General features: G+C 42.9%; 1 protein-coding gene across 1 annotated transcript; it reads right to left on the bottom strand.

Annotated features, from left to right (window-relative positions):
- Positions 1-14,435: 14,435 nt before the first annotated feature.
- On the bottom strand, positions 14,436-17,844 carry LOC129842653 (sphingosine 1-phosphate receptor 1-like). Its single transcript, XM_055911278.1, has 3 exons — positions 17,761-17,844; positions 15,542-16,173; positions 14,436-15,374 (listed from the first exon to the last, which is right to left on the bottom strand). Exons 2-3 carry the CDS (start codon positions 15,846-15,848, stop codon positions 14,446-14,448), a joined length of 1,236 nt encoding a protein of 411 aa, XP_055767253.1. The 5' UTR covers positions 15,849-16,173; positions 17,761-17,844; the 3' UTR covers positions 14,436-14,445.
- Positions 17,845-19,995: the final 2,151 nt, after the last annotated feature.

The following is a 19,995-nucleotide window of genomic DNA, read 5'->3' on the forward strand; positions in this document are numbered from 1 at the left end:
CCTCAATACGAGTCTGCTGGCCTCCATAGACAAGTATGAGCGGAGGGAGGGGACTTTTACGGAAGAGGAGTTCTTAGAATAAAGGATGCGGGACTAGTTCTGCAACGTTCTAAACGCGTTTCTGACAATCAAATATTGACAAAATTAGCCCAATTTTCTCAAAATATATATTAGAAAGCCGTATTCGAAGAGATTGTACAATCTGTTAAATAAATGTGTGTGCACTTTACAGAAATAAGGAAGACAGCTTTGAATGAAGTGCTGGCTATGCACTTTTCAATAAAACTGAGTTACAAGTTCACACAGAAACAAAGCACAGGGAAAACTGAATGAATCATAACAATAAACTACAGTAGATTGAATGAATGAAGCTAGCTTTTACACTGACAATGCATATTTTTCTTTGAATGAATGACGTCATTCTGAAATAGACAGCTGTTCAGTTGAATAGGCCTATATGAAAATATACATTTAGTTACATTCAACAACCCCATAATAACATATTATGATATGGCTCACCTGATATAGCTCACTTCATATTCCCATGGATTTGAACCTTTGGATACATTTTCCATTCAATTTCACGATATGATTATTGTACAACTGGACACGTAATATATACTGCTTGTTCCAGGTGCGGAAGGTGCTGACACACCAATACATACATATTGTTCTCCCCTGGGCAGTGTTCTGCCTCGAGAAAATACGTAATTCCAGCAAGTACTGTAAATTCCAGAACAGAGCCACAAGGTGGCACTGAAAGCTTAGTTTGTTTTGCTGGGCACACACTACACTTACCCCATTTCCTTGTCCCAAATATTTTATTCCTCGCATCCTCAACCCCAGGACGTGGGTGCTCGCATTACACGATCATTTCCTAATTGATCCTGCCTGGTGTTCTACAGATGGAATTGAAGGTGAAAACGTAATATTGACAACTGCATCCTCTCCACAGCTCCACCAATAAACCCCGACTATTTCTTCAATTTCTCTTCTTAAAATATAATTTTAAACCTAAACTTAACTACACCGCTAAACTTATAGCTAACCCTAATTAACGCCACCAATTTATTTTATTTTTTTCATAAATGTTTATGATATAGCCAGTTTTGACTATCTGGCTGTTGTAACTAGTGACAACATGCGTGTTGTTGTTGCCTTCCTCTTCGCCATCATGTGCTTAGTGCTTATTGGCTATTGGCAGTAATCATTGTCCAATTGCGTCGTAGCACATGCTCATACTACAGTTGCAGACAATGAATGATCAGCTAGGGAAAATCAGATTTCCAACATTTTGATGCCATATTTACAATTATATAAAATACACTACATTACCAAAAGTATGTGGACACCGTGACATTTGCTTGTCAAACATCTCATTCCAAAATCATTGGCATTAATATGGAGTTGGTCCCCCCCTTAACTGCTATAACTGCCTTCACCCTTCAGGGAAGGCTTTCCACTAGATGTTGGAACATTGCTGCGGGACTTGCTTCCATTCAGACACAAGAGCATTAGTGAGGTCAAGCTCTGATGTTGGGCAATTAGGCCTCAAATCAAATCAAATCAAATTTTATTAGTCACATACACATGGTTAGCAGATGTTAATGCGAGTGTAGCGAAATGCTTGTGCTTCTAGTTCCGACAATGCAGTAATAACCAACAGTAATCTAACCTAACAATTCCACACTACTACCTTACACACACACACAAGTGTAAAGGGATAAAGAATATGTACATAAAGATATATGGATGAGTGGTGGTACAGAACGGCATGGCAGATGCAGTAGATGGTATAGAGTACGGTATATACATATGAGATGAGTACTGTAGGGTATGTAAACATAAAGTGGCATAGTTTAAAGTGGCTAGTGGTACATGTATTGCATAAAGATGGCAAGATGCAGTAGATGATATAGAGTACAGTATATATACATATGAGATGGGTAATGTAGGGTATGTAAACATTGTATTAAGTGGCATTGCTTAAAGTGGCTAGTGGTACATTTTTACATAATTTCCATCAATTCCCATTTTTAAAGTGGCTGGAGTTGAGTCAGTATGTTGGCAGCGGCCGCTAAATGTTAGTGGTGGCTGTTTAACAGTCTGATGGCCTTGAGATAGAAGCTGTTTTTCAGTCTCTCGGTCCCTGCTTTGATGCACCTGTACTGACCTCGCCTTCTGGATGATAGCGGGGTGAACAGGCAGTGGCTTGGGTGGTTGTTGTCCTTGATGATCTTTATGGCCTTCCTGTGACATCGGGTGGTGTAGGTGTCCTGGAGGGCAGGTAGTTTGCCCCTGGTGATGCGTTCTGCAGACCTCACTACCCTCTGGAGAGCCTTACGGTTGTGGGCGGAGCAGTTGCCGTACCAGGCGGTGATACAGCCCGACAGGATGCTCTCGATTGTGCATCTGTAGAAGTTTGTGAGTGCTTTTGGTGACAAGCCGAATTTCTTCAGCCTCCTGAGGTTGAAGAGGCGCTGCTGCGCCTTCTTCACAACGCTGTCTGTGTGGGTGGACCAGTTCAGTTTGTCCGTGATGTGTACACCGAGGAACTTAAAACTTTCCACCTTCTCCACTACTGACCCGTCGATGTGGATAGGGGGGTGCTCCCTCTGCTGTTTCCTGAAGTCCACAATCATCTCCTTTGTTTTGTTGACGTTGAGTATGAGGTTATTTTCCTGGCACCACACTCCGAGGGCCCTCACCTCCTCCCTGTAGGCCGTCTCGTCGTTGTTGGTGATCAAGCCTACCACTGTAGTGTCATCCGCAAACTTGATGATTGAGTTGGAGGCGTGCATGGCCACGCAGTCGTGGGTGAACAGGGAGTACAGGAGAGGGCTCAGAACGCACCCTTGTGGGGCCCCAGTGTTGAGGATCAGCGGGGTGGAGATGTTGTTACCTACCCTCACCACCTGGGGGCGGCCCGTCAGGAAGTCCAGGACCCAGTTGCACAGGGCGGGGTCGAGACCCAGGGTCTCGAGCTTGATGACGAGTTTGGAGGGTACTATGGTGTTAAATGCTGAGCTGTAATCGATGAACAGCATTCTCACATGGGTATTCCTCTTGTCCAGATGGGTTAGGGCAGTGTGCAGTGTGGTTGCGATTGCGTCGTCTGTGGACCTATTGGGTCGGTAAGCAAATTGGAGTGGGTCTAGGGTGTCCGGTAGGGTGGAGGTGATATGGTCCTTGACTAGTCTCTCAAAGCACTTCATGATGACGGAAGTGAGTGCTACGGGGCGGTAGTCGTTTAGCTCAGTTACCTTAGCTTTCTTGGGAACAGGAACAATGGTGGCCCTCTTGAAGCATGTGGGAACAGCAGACTGGGATAAGGATTGATTGAATATGTCCGTAAACACACCAGCCAGCTGGTCTGCGCATGCTCTGAGGACGCGGCTGGGAATGCCGTCTGGGCCTGCAGCCTTGCGAGGGTTAACACGTTTAAATGTTTTACTCACCTCGGCTGCAGTGAAGGAGAGCCCGCAGGTTTTGGTAGGGGGCCGTGTCAGTGGCACTGTATTGTCCTCAAAGCGGGCAAAAAAGTTGTTTAGCCTGTCTGGGAGCAAGACATCCTGGTCCTCGACGGGGCGGATTTTCTTTTTGTAATCCGTGATTGACTGTAGACCCTGCCACATACCTCTTGTGTCTGAGCTGTTGAATTTCGACTCGATTTTGTCTCTGTACTGAGACTTGGCCTGTTTGATTGCCTTGCGGAGAGAATAGCTACACTGTTTGTATTCGGTCATGCTTCCGGTCACCTTGCCCTGGTTAAAAGCAGTGGTTCGCGCTTTCAGTTTCACGCGAATGCTGCCGTCAATCCACGGTTTCTGGTTTGGGAATGTTTTTATCGTTGCTGTGGGTACGACATCGTCAATGCACTTCCTAATGAACTCGCTCACCGAATCAGCATATTCGTCAATATTGTTGTTGGACGCGATGCGGAACATATTCCAATCTGCGTGATCGAAGCAGTCTTGAAGCGTGGATTCAGATTGGTCGGACCAGCGTTGAACAGACCTGAGCGCGGGAGCTTGTTGTTTGAGTTTTTGTTTGTAGGCTGGAATCAACAAAATGGAGTCGTGGTCAGCTTTTCCGAAAGGGGGGCGGGGGAGGGCCTTATAAGCGTCGCGGAAATTAGTATAACAATGGTCTAGTGTTTTTCCAGCCCTGGTAGCACAATCGATATGCTGATAGAATTTAGGGAGTTTTGTTTTTAGATTAGCCTTGTTAAAATCCCCAGCTACGATGAATGCAGCCTCAGGGTGTGTGGTTTCCAGTTTACCGTTTACTGACTGGCCTGGCTGCCAGTCAGCGTTCTAATTCATCATTAAGGTGTTCGATGGGGTTGAGGTCAGGGCTCTGTGCAGGCCAGTCAAGTTCTTCCACACTGATCTCGACAAACCATTTCTGTATGGACCTCTCTTTGCACAGGGGCATTGTCATGCTGTAACAGGAAAGGGCCTTCCTCAAACTGTTGCCACAAAATTGGAAGCGCAGAATCATCTAGAATGTAATTGTGTGCTGTAGCGATAACATTTCCCTTCACTGGAACTAAGGGGCCTAGCTTGAACTTTGAAAAACAGCCCCAGACCATTATTCTTCCTCCACCAAAATGTACAGTTGGCACTATGCAATCGGGCAGGTAGCGTTTTCCTGGCATCCGTGAAACCCAGATTCATCTGTCGGACTCTGATGGTGAAGCGTGATTCATCACTCCAGAGAACGCGTTTCCACTGCTCCAGAGTCCAATGGCGGCGAGCTTCACACCATTCCAGCCGACGCTTGGCATTGCGTATGCTGATCTTAGGCTTGTGTGCGGCTGCTCGGCCATGGAAAACCATTTCATGAAGCTCCCGACGAACAGTTATTGGGCTGACGTTTCTTCCAGAGTCAGTTTGGAACTCGTTAGTGAGTGTTGCAATTGAGGACAGACAATTTTTACGTAATACAAGCTTCAGCACTCGGCGGTCCCGTTTCTTTGAGCCCTATCACTTCGCTGCTGAGCTGTTGTTGCTGTTGTCCACTTCCCAATAACAGCACTTACAGTTGACCGAGGCAGCTCTAGCAGGGCAGAAATTTGACGAACTGACTTGTTGGAAAGGTGGCATGCTATGACGATGCCACATTGAAAGGCCATTATTCAGTAAGGCCTTTTTTATTTTATTTTTATTTTTATTTAATCAGGCAAGTCAGTTAAAAGAACAAATTCTTATTTATAATGATGGTCTAGGAACAGTGGGTTAACTGCCTTGTTCAGGGGCAGAACGACAGATTTTTACCTTGTCAGCTTGGGGATTTGATCTAGCAACCTTTCGGTTACTGGCCCAATGCTCTAACCACTAGGCTACCTGCCAATGTTTGTCTATGGAGATTGCATGGCTGTGTGTTTGATTTTATTCACCTGTCAGCAACGGTTGTGACTGAAATAGCCAGATCCACTCATTTAAAGGGGTGTCCACATACTTTTGTGTATAATAGTGTATTTGTAACACATGTTCCACCAACAGGTTTCTGTGCCAATGCACCATTCAACCAATAAACAAAACATACTGACATGCTTTGCGTTTTCAACACCACAATAAATATACTATGTCAATTTCAACAAACAGCAAACACATCCCTCCCTGCCTTGTAGGCATAGCAGTGGGAAGTAGGGTTGCTGTTCATTAGAGTTACCAGCCTCAGACATTTTTGCCCCCAAAAAATGCTTCACAGAGTTCAAGTAATAGACACATCTCAACATCAACTGTTCAGAGGAGACTGCGTGAATCAGGCCTTCATGGTGGAATTGCTGCAAGGAAACCCCTACTAAAGGACACCAATAAGAAGAAGAGACTTGCTTGGGCCAAGAAACACAAGTAATGGACATTAGACTGGTGGAAATCTGTCCTTTGGTCTGATGAGTCAAAATTTTAGATTTTTGGTTCCAACCGCCATGTCTTTGTGAGAAGCAGAGTAGGTGAACGGATGATCTTTGCATGTGTGGTTCCCACCATGAAGTATGGAGGAGGAGGTGTGATGGTGTGGGGGTGCTTGGCTGGTGACATTGTCAGTGATTTATTTAGAATTCAAGGCACACTTAACCACCATGGCTACCACAGTATTCTGCAGCGATACACGATCACATCTGATTTGTGCTTAGTGGGACTACCATTTGTTTTTCAACAGGACAATGACCCAACACACCTCCAGGCTGTGTAAGGGCAATTTGACCAAGAAGGAGAGTGATGGAGTGCTGCATTAGATGACCTTGACTCCACAATCACCCGACTTCAACCCAATTGAGATGGTTTGGGATGAGTTGGACCGCTGAGTGAAGGAAATGCAGTCAACAAGTGCTCAGCATATGTAGGAGCTCCTTCACGACTGTTGGAAAGCATTCCAGGTGAAGCTGGTTGAGAGAATGCCAAGAGTGTGCAAAGCTGTCATCAAGGCAAAGGGTGGCTACTTTGAAAAATCTCAAATATATTTAGATTTGTTTAACCCTTTTTTGGTTACTACATGATTCCATATGTGTTATTTCATAGGTTTTTATTATAATAACAATGACATAAAATAATAATGATAAAACAAATTATTATAAATAATGTGACTTCCAAAATGTCATCCTACCTGAATAGGGAGTTGTGCAGTAGCCTGTATTAGTCTCATCTTAGCCCACTACAATATTAAAACGTATATTCAATTCCCCTTGTAGGCTTTTCACTATAGGTATACTCTTTTCCCTCTAACTTTTGTTTTACTTCAATGAAAAATGCCTCCATCTTGACAATCAACAGTAGCCTAGGCCAAGGCTCCTCTGCTGCTCTCTCTCCTCAGCAGCAGGCGCACCTGCGAGCAAGGCGTGAGAGAATGATGCTGAAGCGCACATTTGGGGGTGTAGGCTACCAACCTCGTCACTGTGCACTTTCACCACCCTGTGAAGTTCATAATAACTTAGTTTTTTATTCAAAATTCCGGAAACAGGCATAAAAATGCCAAATTAATATCACCAATCAATGACAAGCGAAAATTAATCTTGGATTAAATTGATAGATGCCTCCAGCGCCCTTAACTAAACCCTTATTGGAGTGCCAATACATATTTTAGTCTTTTATTATGAGAAGCACAGTGTTCAATAACAAGAAAAACGTGTTCTTACCTTCTACAACTTATAAACAGCTTTTTGTCTCCCCCTCAGGATGATCAGTCCCTCAGTTGGTGTCTAAAACACTCTTAACACTTCTATCAATTAGGTAACCTTAACCTCAAAATCTATCTTAAACTAAAAAGCTACAGGAAAAATCTTCTTCCAGCAGGCAACAGGTTCTTCTAGCAAGCTCAAAGAGAGTCGTACCTCTCCCTAAAATCCTGCCTGTTTTATACCATACTCCTCATCTTCTGCTAGCTCATCGTGGCTAACACCTGCCCCGATGACGCGTTCAGTGGTTGATACTTAATGTGGCCATTTCTCAAAAGGTGCTTTTTCAGCACCCACTAGCCCCCACCTTATCCTCGCCTAGGCAAGAGGTGCGCCACCACAGGATGTCCCCCCACCTCCCTCCTTGCCTCCCCTGGCTGCTCTAACCTGGGGATTTCCACCCTTAATATACTTTAACATGACCTTTTAAAACCTTATTTTTTAAACATGAACCTTTCTTATTCCCTTCTAACTTCACTCAATGCTAATCCTACTCCAATCTAATTTATTACTCCAGTTATATCTTGTCCATTTTCTTTCAATATTCATTCTTCTTTATGCTCCGTGCGTGGGTGCAAGTGAAACTTCTTCATGAGTGTGTGTGTGTGTGTGTTATTGGGGCCCTCCTAGCCATGCCCTCTGTCACTAAAATGTCAAAGAAAACTAGGCCTTAGCCTGCTATTCTTGACAATATATTGAAGCGTTAGGTTCTAGGTGCGCAAGGAATAGCCGCTCGGATTGGGGAGGAGGCAGAGCTTATTAAGATTCTCTGATAACTGGGCCTGCCGGGAGCATATGTGGCCACATTATTATAGGACAACTTGGGAGAATGATGATCTGCAGCAGACAGCGTATTCAGAATCAGAAGTAAAAATACAGCCAGACTGGCCTGCTACTGTGCCTTTCTAGACCTTTTAAACTGAGTAGACCCACAACTGATCCAAATCAAATTCACTTTTGTTTTCCCGCCGTTATTCAAATGACATTTTCACTGCAGCGTAGAGTAGGCTAGAATGTTGTACTCACTTGAAAAGAATAATGCAATTATTCATTGTGGTGTTATAGGCTAGTCTACACTCTTAGAACAAAGGGGTTCCAAAAGGGTTCTTTGGCTGTCCCCATAGGACAACCCTTTTTGGTTTCCGGTAGAACCTTTTTGGGTTCCATGTTGAACCCTCTGTGGAAAGGGTTCTACATGGAACAAAAAGGTTTCTTCAAATGGTTCTTCTATGAGGACAGCCGAAGAACCCTTTTAGGGTCCAGATAGCACCTTTTTTAACAGGAGTTTAGGTAGGATAATTGTATTGTCCCTAAACAAGATCAATAGGGAAGATTTTTGAGCTGTGTGTTACGTTTTCACTGTTCTTTCATGAGCATTGATGCCTATTGCATATCTGGACAAACAATCTACCTACCACTATTCTCACTATGGATGGTGGATAGAGGGCAGGATAGACCGATAGACTGGTAGACTATACTTAGCTGTAGTATAGTAAAAGTTAGCACATGGAAAAGCGTAGTGTATAAGGGAAGTACCAAAACACCTTGATATAGGGGAGGTGCATGCAAGCAGATTATGAAATTTGGCTAGGATGGAAGAAATGATGTAGTAAAACCTGCAAAAGAGCGAATATAAACCAGGGAGAAAACGCACTACCCTTCCCCGGCCCAAAAAAACAACACACAATCCTCCCCAAAGCAAAACAAAAAGTTTGACAACCCACCCCTATTTTCAACCACCCCTCCCCCCAGTAAATTGCGATATGTCCCTAACATCCAATTATCTCATATCTCTATTCTCCAATTACCTGGGGCCTTTAGGAACAGGATCTATGAGAGAAAAACATGTCTTAGACATGAATTGCACATCAATGCTGTCGATCATTCAGAGACAGAACATCTTAACTGGCAATAACCACCACAGAGCTAAGATGATTGAAACCACTATTTGCAGAGAAGGTATTTAAAGGCCCAGTGCAGTCAAAAACATGATTTCCCTGTGTTATATATAATTAAACAATATTAGGTTGGAATAATACTCTGAAGTTGTAAAAATTATGAAAATGCCCTTTTAGTGTAAAAGCTGTTTGAAAAGTCTGTTTTGGTGGGATGGAGTTTTTTCCTGCCCGGTAACATCACCAGGGGGTAAATTAGTTAATAGACCAATAAGAAAGATTTCCAAACCTCTCTGCCAATAACAGCTAGTTTTCAGTTTTCCCCTCCCCACTCAGACCACTCCCAGACAGTTCCAGCAAAATTCTTGCTAGAGAAATTGCTCTTTGCTAAGAAGCTATTTTTGTTTCTTTAAAGACCATTTGAATTGAAAACAGTCACATTATTGTTACCCAGAAATGATTTGATATTGAGATAAAAACGGCTGCATTGGACCTTTAATAAACTTAATATTGCAGGAGTAGCCCAGAGCCAGCTTGCAGCAGAGACCATATTGAAACTCATTCATGTCCAAATTCCAAATGTTAATGTCTATGCTTGAAGGAAAATGAATGTTCACACTTCATTAGTGATGAACAATAAACCTTCATTCCAATAACATCATATTGAGCCTTGGGAGACAATTCTTAAATCAGCTTTAATTTGTGTGACACTAGCAACTCATCTGTGTGAATTCAGTCTATCCATTGCCCGTTCTGCCATTCCACTGCAGGAAGGAAAGGTGGCCCAGGACCAGTGTTTGGGTATTCCTGAGACAGATACATGGGAGTCTCTACCTCGCCATCTACCCTGGGTACAACTTGCTCCTTTGTTGTGCATAAGAAACCTTAGAACAGCTGCGGGGAATCGATTTTACAGTCCTGCAGCACAGGGGTGAGTGCCCCGGGAAGGAAGCCAATGTAAGGGTTTACCGACCTTTGACATCTTTCAGAACATGGTCATGTTCATGGAGGTAGAGGCAAAGTGTGGCGCTAACAAGTGGGGAAACCTATAGGCCTACAGTATATACGCTACCAATGTTTGCTGTTGGTCTTCTATGTGGTCATCATATCGTGGAAAACCGGTATGTCAGATTATATGTTTGATATATGTATCCAAGTTCGTAGATCAACTCACAGGTTACAACCACACAATACTTCTCTCGTGTTTTAAGAGCCATAGTAGCAACTGGAGAGAGGGAGAGAGACAAAACGAACGAAACGTGAAGCTATATGAATAGTACAGACAGGCAACTAAACATAGAATAAGAACCCACAAACACAAAAGGGAAAATGGCTACCTAAATATGATCCCCAATCAGAGACAACGATAAACAGCAGCCTCTGATTGGGAACCATATTAGGCCACCATAGACATACAAATACCTAGACCTACAAAACCCCATGAACTACAAAAACCCTAGACAATACAAAAACTAGCATACCAACCCTTGTCACACCCTGACCTAACCAAAATGTAAAGAAAACATAGATAACTAAGGTCAGAGTGTGACACGCACAGCCAGAGAACAAGACTAGTGTACCTTGGATGAGTTACGAGCTGGGATTATGGGTCAGCCTGGTGAAACAACCCTCATTATGTCTACATGTAACTAATGTATTCATTAGTGCACCGCACTTTTTGCCAAGGATCATGAAAACAAGCCTTTCTTATTGGGCAAGCTCAGGTAGTCATCCCTTCCTGTTACAGTCTTTTTTCCTCCCGTTTGATGCTGTATTAATACGACCCTGGTGTAACAGGTTAAGAGAGACAGGAAGGCCATGTGTCAGGGGCCTGGCTTTGAAGAATAGGCTCTTTGTGTGTTCGCAGTCAGTCAGACAGGAGCTGGACGACGGAAATATTTGAATCATGTCAGAAGCTATACAGTATCCAGACCAATGTTATTAACAGATGGTGGAGAGGGGGGTCTGAGAATGTTTCCTGCCACAGTTCTCTATGAAATGCTATTTCACTCACTCAGCTCCTCCACAATGGGAGGACATGCACGCCATAGCATGTATGCACAAGTACACGCAGGTTTGCACACACACACACACACACACACATAGTGCCTTCAGAAATTATTCATACCCCTTGACTTATCCACGATTTGTTGTGTTACAGCCTGAATTCAAAATGTATTAAATTGTTGTTTTTCTCACCCATCTACACACAACACCCCATAAGGACAAAGTGAAAACATGTTTTCAGACATTTTAGCAAATTTATTGAAAATTAAATACATAAATATCTCAGTTACATAAGCACACCCCTGTTAGAATCACATTTGGCAGTGATTACAGCTGTGAGTCATTCTCGGTAAGTCTCTAAGAGCTTTGAATAACTGGATAGTACAATATTTTACGGCCGGCTGTATCACAACCGGCTGTGATTGGGAGTCCCCTAGGTCGGCGCAAAATTGGCCCAGCGTCGTCCGGGTTTGGCCGGTGTAGGCCGTTATTATAAATAAGATTTTTTTCTTAACTGACTTGTCTAGTTAAATAAAGGTTAACATTTTTTTAAACATTTAAAAGCTCTGTCACGTTGGTTGTTGATCACTGCTAGACAACCGTTTTCAAGTCTTGCCGTAGATTTTTAAGTTGATTTAATTCAAAACCGTAACTAGGCCACTCAGGAACATTCCCTGTCTTCTCAGTAAGCAACTCCAGTGTAGATTTGGCTTTGTGTTTTAGGTTATTGTCCTGCTGAAAGGTGAATTTGTCTCCCAGTGTCTGTTGGAAAGCAGACAACCAGGTTTTCCTCTGCTTTTTTATTTTGACCCATCTATCAGTAGGTGCCCTTCTTTGCGAGGTATTGTAAAACCTCCATGGTCTTTGTGGTTGAATCTGTGTTTGAAATTCACTGCTGGATTGAGGGACCTTGATGTGTGGGGTATAGAAATAAGGTCATCATTCAAAAATCATGTTAAACACTTTTATTGGAGAGCAACTTATTATGTGACTTGTTAAGCACAATTTTACTCCTGAACCTATTTAGGCTTGCCATAACAAAGGAGTAAAATACTTATTGACTTAAGACATTTCAGCTTTTAATTTGGAATTAATTAGTAAAACATAATTCTACTTTGACATTATGAGGCCAGTGTTTAGGCCAGTGACACAAAACCTCAATTTAATCCATTTTAAATTCAGGCTGTAACAACAAAATGTGGAAAAAGTCAAGGAGTTTGAATACTCTCTGAAGACACTGTACACCTGTGCATGCATAATCCTGGAGAGTGAACACCAACCTTATAATTAGATTTGTCAGAAAACAGTTGTTTTAATAATGGTAGAACCTTTTTCCTGTAGTACAAAAAGCATATACTTTACAGTACAAAGTACAAGCCCTAACAAATTCCTTTAGAAATACAAAAATAAATTGCTCAATACACAACATACAGTACAAAAGTATGGTGTACCATCTCATTCATCCACCCGAATACAGAACACGTTTTATTTTTGAATTGCTAGATGACATGGCCAGTTTAAATGTAGAAAAATATACATTCAGGTCATAGACTGTATAGGAAAACCCTCTCTAAAGCCAGTAATAACATATGTGTCAATGGGTTTGTAACTTAGAATTGCACTGTATACATCTGTGTATCTTCCCACTTTGATCTTGATTTATAGCTGACAAGTACGTTCTTGTCTAACGTTACCAAACAGCCAATGCAGCTAGATGATGACGACTAGCAGGTTAGGATTGTAACCTGTAACCTTGTGATCTGTTATTTTATCGGTTATAACACGGTCTTCAAAGCAGAGACCCCCAAGTGCAACAGATGGTTCTTATCGATACAATAACACAAGAGGAACATGAAGGACTGCATGAAGTCCTTTGCTTGGTGAAGAAGTCCATCACCGACTAGAGCTGCAGGTAGTTGGGTTCATGGTGACATTCTTATAGTAGTGTTTCTGTATTGTAGTGTGTGTGATGGCATTTAAAATATGAATTCCAATCAGGAACCAACAGGTAGTTTCCACTTGACTGAGTAAGCTCAGAACAACAGTTACAGCTACAATGCCACTAAAACAGTGTGGAGATTTTCTCCTCAAATTATAATCCTAGTCACAGGTGGCTGGTGGCACCTTAATTGGGGAGGAGGGGCTTATAGTAATGGCTGGAACAGAGTTAATGGAACGGTATAAAACACTTGGTTTATATGACTTTTAACACCATTCCATTTATTCCATTCCAGCCATTATTATGAGCCGTCCTCCCCTCACCAGCATCCTGTGATCTTAATATTGTTTGGCATCTCCCTCCACATCCAGGTACCACAATGTTTAGGTGCATGCGTAGGTTTCCATTGTGTGTTTGTGTTTTAAAGAGCAACTGGTGGGTGAACAACACAGCATCCACTTCCTGTATAGGCTTCTGTTTGGGCACACTGTATGTAGCTGTATGGGGTTATCACAACCGGCGTCTCAGACTGTATCCCAAATGTCAAAAGTTGCGCACTATATAGGGAATAGGGTGCCATTTGGGACACAGACAGGCACAACATGGACTTTCGAGCCAGCGAAGTCCAGGTGTCCACAGGCATATTATTATTATGTCCGTATTATGCCTTCTTTATGGCATTTCAAACAACAACAAAGAAAACGTTGGGTGAAGTAAACCGAGGCACACTCGCCACAACAACTCAACATGGTTGGAATGTCCAGTTTACAGTCTTAGTTCTAGAACAGAATGTCCCATCTTAATCCACGGCTTTCAATGGTCTCTCAATGCAGAGTTAACTTAGTGCAAATCAGTTCTGGAAGGTTTTTGGGAATACAAGAAGAGTTGCTTAATTCACATTTTCATTTCTTCCACCTGGCTTGATGTTTAGTCATTATTCTTACAACATCAGTCTTTTGATGTGGTGATATTGCTGCAAGTGCACCACTACAGACTTGCTGAAGAAAGAGATATGTCTGAACTTGATGCTCTCATCAAAAACACCTGTAGCTATATCTGTCGCAATCATAGATCATTCACCTGTCTTTTTGAGGGTTTGCTCTTAGGCTTAGTTCATTGGCCAGAAGAGAGCTATAGATATAGGCTAGTCTGCCGGAGGCCATCGGAGTGGAGTTGCCAAACAGGAAGTGATGCAGTTTTCAGGTGGCCATATTGAACACTCCTGTTGTCCACCACTTCAATATGAAGTTCACTCCATAGAAATACAATTACTTGAAGGGACAAAGCCCCTAATTCTGTGGTTTACTCTCTCAAACACAGAGCTGCCCAAAGGGTTCCTCAGGCCTGCTTTTCAGGAGCACTTATGTTGTCCATGTTCTATAGGAAGTTCCCTGTCCATCACAGAGCTATCCACTTTAGGCTCGTTAGACCTTGAAGAGCTTGGGGTAGAGAGTCTTTATGGGTGACTGAGCCGTGATGATGTTCCCAGAGGAGATCGTCGTCTCCAGGCCTTCCAGCTTCTGCGCTGCCACCTCCGTCTTACTGAAGCTACACTCCAGGAACGGCATCCCCATCCTCTTCACCCGCCCGTCCTTGGTCATGAGACACGGGCGGCAGAGCAGTTTTAGAATAGCGCGACGCATGTCTTTGCTGGTCAGGGTGTATATTATGGGGTTGAGGAGCGAGTTCACCATGGCAACGCCCAGGAAGTAGTCCGCCTTGAGGAGCAGTCGGCAGCGGCGGGCAGGGCAGAATGAGTCTAGGCCGAGGAGGAGGAAGAGCGGCAACCAACAAGCGATGAAGACGCCGAGTACAATAGTGACTGTCTTGAGGAGCGCCATGTACTTCTGGGATTTCCTGGCGAGGCCTTTGCGAAGACTTCCCTTTGCTCCTCCGAGGCGTTGGCGCTGGGTGTTAGTGCGCACGATACGGAAGACGCGGGCGTAGAGAACGACGATGGCGAGGAGCACGCCGCTGAACACGGACACGCAGCACAGGATGTAAGACTTGGCGTAGAGCGGGAGAACCGTGGAACAGCGGTCCAGACGACCCATACAGTTCCAGCCCAGGACGGGGAGCACCCCCAGCAGCCCTGCTAACGCCCAGCTCCCCCCGATCAGAGCCAGCATCCGACCCTTCTTTGCCCCGTGGTATGGTTTCATTGTCACCATGGTAACGTGGCGTTCTATAGCGATGGCCAATAGGCTGATGACGGAGGCGGCTAATGTGATAAAGACGCCTCCTTCCCTCAGAAACCAGAGTATTGGAGTTAGTCTCAGTGTATTAGGACCAGACATGATGATGTTGGCCATGTAGGTGACACCGGCCAGCAGGTCCGACAGAGTCAGGTTACCTAGGAAGAAAAAATAGAAAATTAATGGATTTGCATATGGTGGATTTTTTTGGTATTATATTGTATCATAACATTTTTTTTTAAAGTTATATAAAGTATAGTCATAGTAATAAAGTTGTCCTCTGAAGAAAGGGGGGTGGATGTAGGACAAAAACAACAACGGTTACCTAGGAGATAGTACATGGGCAGGTGGAACTTCTTATTGGTCCAGATGGCTATTAGAACCACAGCATTCTCCAGGATGATAAGAAGACACACTACCAGGAAGGCTATGGCTTCAGGTTTTAACCCCTCACGATACCGGTCTGTCTGGAGCTTGCCTGTGTAGTTGTAGTGGGTCACAATGACGTCATTGTTCTGGTAATCCCAGAAGAATTGGAGCAGGCTTGGAGAGGAGGTGTTGATGGGTAGAGAGTCTATAGATTCAGTGGGGAAGGCCCCAGCGTAGGCAGCACGGGAGGCTTCCATCTCCATGCTTCTCTACAGTTGGTTAAGCCTTCTTTAGTGAACTCTTTGGTTGACTCTTTAATACCTTATTCTAGTTATTAATTAACGCATCGTTGAACGTGTCATGCTTCAGTTACCGATCAATACCAGTTGGTATGGGGGCTCTCTGTGAGTTTCGCTCCATAGAATGACAGAACAATAATCCAATAGACAAGAAGATGTTCGTTGCACCTGGGCCAGGTTCTATTTCCCCACGTATCTGATCACAGGTGTTATGCTTGTCACTGCCACTAGGGGGTGCTCGTGTGCTCTGTTTGGAGGGGTCTTGACTGAGCCGCTTATTGTCCAACTCCTGTAAATTAAATAATACAGAGGACATTAGGGTGAGAACAGTACAGTATGACTAATTACAAATACATAATGAAAAACAAATAAACAAACAAATAAAAAATAACTCTAAACATTTATCTACATTTTAATTTTAATTAAATTAGTCTATTGAATGCACTCTTTAATTCGTTGCCCTAAAACGTTTGCTATAGTGATTCATTTTTCATTAAAACATTGGGCTTATGGGAAGTGTGGAGCAGAGTCGACATTGAGATAGCGACACATGCGCTTAGTTTAAAACACAGTGACAACACCACTTGGTGTAAAAGTTTTGACTGAGTTAGCGAGTACCCAAAGAGGCCATGTGAAATGTTTCAAGCTCTTTCCTGAACTACCTTAATTATGTTTAAAGAGTAAGTTAATCATGTTAACGATATTAGACATTCAGCTTCATAACAGTGCGTGCGTAAAGTTGGCACACGCGGACACTTTCACCTGCCAACTTCGTCATAGCACAGTCGGGGTGAAATGTCAGTAGGTTGGAGAAAATTTGAGTTGCTCATGTTTCCAGAACGAAATCAGTGTAAAATGTATGGAATTTAATCTGGAATGCATATACTTTCATAAATAATGTCTTGTCAAAAGAAATCGAAACCAGAGTGGAGAATGTCTTTGATCAGATAATGTTTATGTAAGAAAACCATTAAGCGTGATCAAGGGTCGCATTCCTTTGAGTCTTGTGTTTTGAGAATTGATTTTTTTCCTGCCTTGAGTCATATGTTAAGATTTTAAAAATGGTCTCGTCTGGAAACGTTAACTCAAATCTAATCTGTAGCCAATGAAATTGGGGCAACAAACGTGAAGTTTCAAGGTTCAAACTATAGAATTGCTAGGAATTAGAATACTACATTTAAAAGGATTTCTGTGTTTCAAACAAGCAACAAAAAAATGCCTAGCCTACACAAATTCCACAATATAGCCTGGATATAATAGGATACATATAGATAAGTCTGTAACTGTTCTTAAAAATATGACAGTTGTTGTATCTCACTGCACATTGCCATGGAATCACATCCCACTAAGCAAAATAGGTTCATAGACGTATTTTCAACGTATTGTGCTCATATGCCTCCATTTCCAATTCAGCCCATTGACCGGTAATTACCCCAATCACATCAGATCTTTTTCAGAACTGATCTAATTGGTCAAAAGATTGGACTGCCTGTCTAAATTCAGCCTAATTGCCGTACGCTGATTACCCCAATAACGTCTCATTGGAATGTGCATGGTCTGTAAAGTTCCCACGGTCCACAGACCAAAAATAAGTTAACGGCCTGTGCATACCACACAAAGTGGCATAGGCTACATACATGTCAAACGAAATCTAATAAACAGAAAGTGAAATTGGATGAAACCGAATTCAAAACATGTTCTGAGAAGAGATTCAGCACACTGCAGACACCCTTATCTTTTCCAACAGACATAAAGACGCAATTCGAGCGCGTAAAAGCAACGCATCCAATGACCGCGTATTGGTAAAACACTTTCTATTAACATAGAGCAGCACTTCGACATTGCATCTGTGAATACAGATATGAAATAAACCTACCTTGATTATTATGTGGAGAGATATTATCAATGCGCTGAAGAGAATCCACACTAACCACCGCACAAAAGAGAACTGACAAGCAAGACACCGGCGCAGCAGAACCTAACATGAAACATCCAGGGGGGTTGGTCTTAGCCCAATATCTCTCTCTCTCTCTCTCTCTCTCTCTCTCTCTCTCTCTCTCTCTCTCTCTCCACATTATCCATGGATGTTTTTGGACTCAATTCAACTTTAAAAATACAGGGAGCAAGCAGTACAGGCAGGGAAAAGTGAGGGGGCAAGAGAATAGCATATTGTTGAAGATTCGTGGTATTGTGGTTCGTTTAATTTTTTGGGCCAGAGAAAGAGGATTCATAGAATTTACCCAGAGAACATATGGCTGGATTCTATAGTCTAATACTCATTTGATAATTTATTAGGGTGCTTGTTTCATGGAGACAGAACACAGGAAACAGTTGTATCTCGATGGCTTGATTATAGTAAGTAGTCGCTGTTAACATCATCTGGAAGTGTAAATAAAATCCCAATGTTTATGTAGTGTTATAGACTAGCCTAATTCCAGAGATTCAGTAGTGCTAGTAACATGCTCAGACCTGCTATGTGTTATCACCTGCCAAACCGCTCCAGGCATTGGCTACAGATTGAACCATGTCTGTTGGAACAGAACATGGCTACAGATTGAACCAGGTCTGTTAACACTGAGAGTGCCCGGCCAACCACTGTAATGTAATGTCCCATGATTGGGATGTCTGGCTTAAAGCATATATCATTCACGTGTGTGTGGGTGCTTACATATATTGGATACAGGGCTGTGCACATACCTTTGGAGAGGCAGGTGCTCAAAGACACTCATCCCACTGTCAGCAAGCTACCTAGCCTAGGCTACTGCTCATAGAGAGGGCAGTATATGGGCTATCAGCTGAGCATAGCGGATGTAGGCTAACTCAGCCAACTAGTTAGTTAACTAACTGTTAGCTATGCTGTTGTAACTATTGAACTACTCTTTACCTGTGATTGGAGTTTGTTCTGCTGCTAACATCAGCGTTGTAGGCCTACTTGAGAAACAGTCTAATTGAACCCTTCCCTGACCGTGAGACGACATACAATTTAAAACGTAACCAGTGTGCTATTACTCATACTACCGCTAGGTGTCAGTAGATTCTGCTTGTGCAACAGCAGGAGGATGGGGGCAGAGGAGCGGGGGAGGGGAAATTTCCCAACATTAGAAAATGAGAAAATTGCTAATTTAATGGGAAATTCTTTACAGAACCACAGAGACCCAACCCATCTGAATCAGCAATGTCTTACTATACTTGTGAGGACTTTATGGAGACCAGCATCCCTAACCCTTTCCCCTAACCCCTAAACCTAACCCTAACTCTAACCTTAACCCCTAAACCTAACTCTAACCTTAACCCCTAAACCTAACTCTAACTCTAACCTTAACCCCTAAACCTAACTCTAAACCTAACCACTAACCCTAACTCTAACCTTAACCCCTAAACATAACTCTAACCTTAACCCCTAAACCTAACCACTAAACCTAACCCTTTCCCCTAACCCCTAAACCTAACCCTAACTCTAACCTTAACCCCTAAACCTAACCCTAACTCTAACCTTAACCCCTAAACCTAACTCTAACTCTAACCCCTAAACCTAACTCTAACCTTAACCCCTAAACCTAACTCTAACCTTAACCCCTAAACCTAACCACTAACCCTAACTCTAACCTTAACCCCTAAACCTAACTCTAACCTTAACCCCTAAACCTAACCACTAACCCTAACTCTAACCTTAACCCCTAAACCTAACCACTAACCCTAATTCTAACCTTAACTCTAAACCTAACTTAAGTGAGGACTTACTCACTTCTCTGAATTTTTGTTGGTTTACTATTCTTGTAAGGACTTTTGGTAATCACAGTATACTAAAACATGTACAAATACACTGTACACACACACAATGTACACACACTGTACACACACACACACACACACACACACACACACACACACACACACACACACACACACACACACACACACACACACACACACACACACACACACACACACACACACACAATCCATATAAATCAGTCTCCCACTCAAACGTGGGTGGTGAATGTGACACCTGAACGTTGATCCGCATATCATTCAAATGAGAGGTTCCAGCAACTATTTGTCGACAGTTGTGTTATGGATATCCTGCTCTAATCCTGTTGCCTGTTCCAAC

This window comes from Salvelinus fontinalis, unplaced genomic scaffold (assembly GCF_029448725.1).
Source record: "Salvelinus fontinalis isolate EN_2023a unplaced genomic scaffold, ASM2944872v1 scaffold_0059, whole genome shotgun sequence".
Lineage (NCBI taxonomy): Eukaryota > Metazoa > Chordata > Actinopteri > Salmoniformes > Salmonidae > Salvelinus > Salvelinus fontinalis.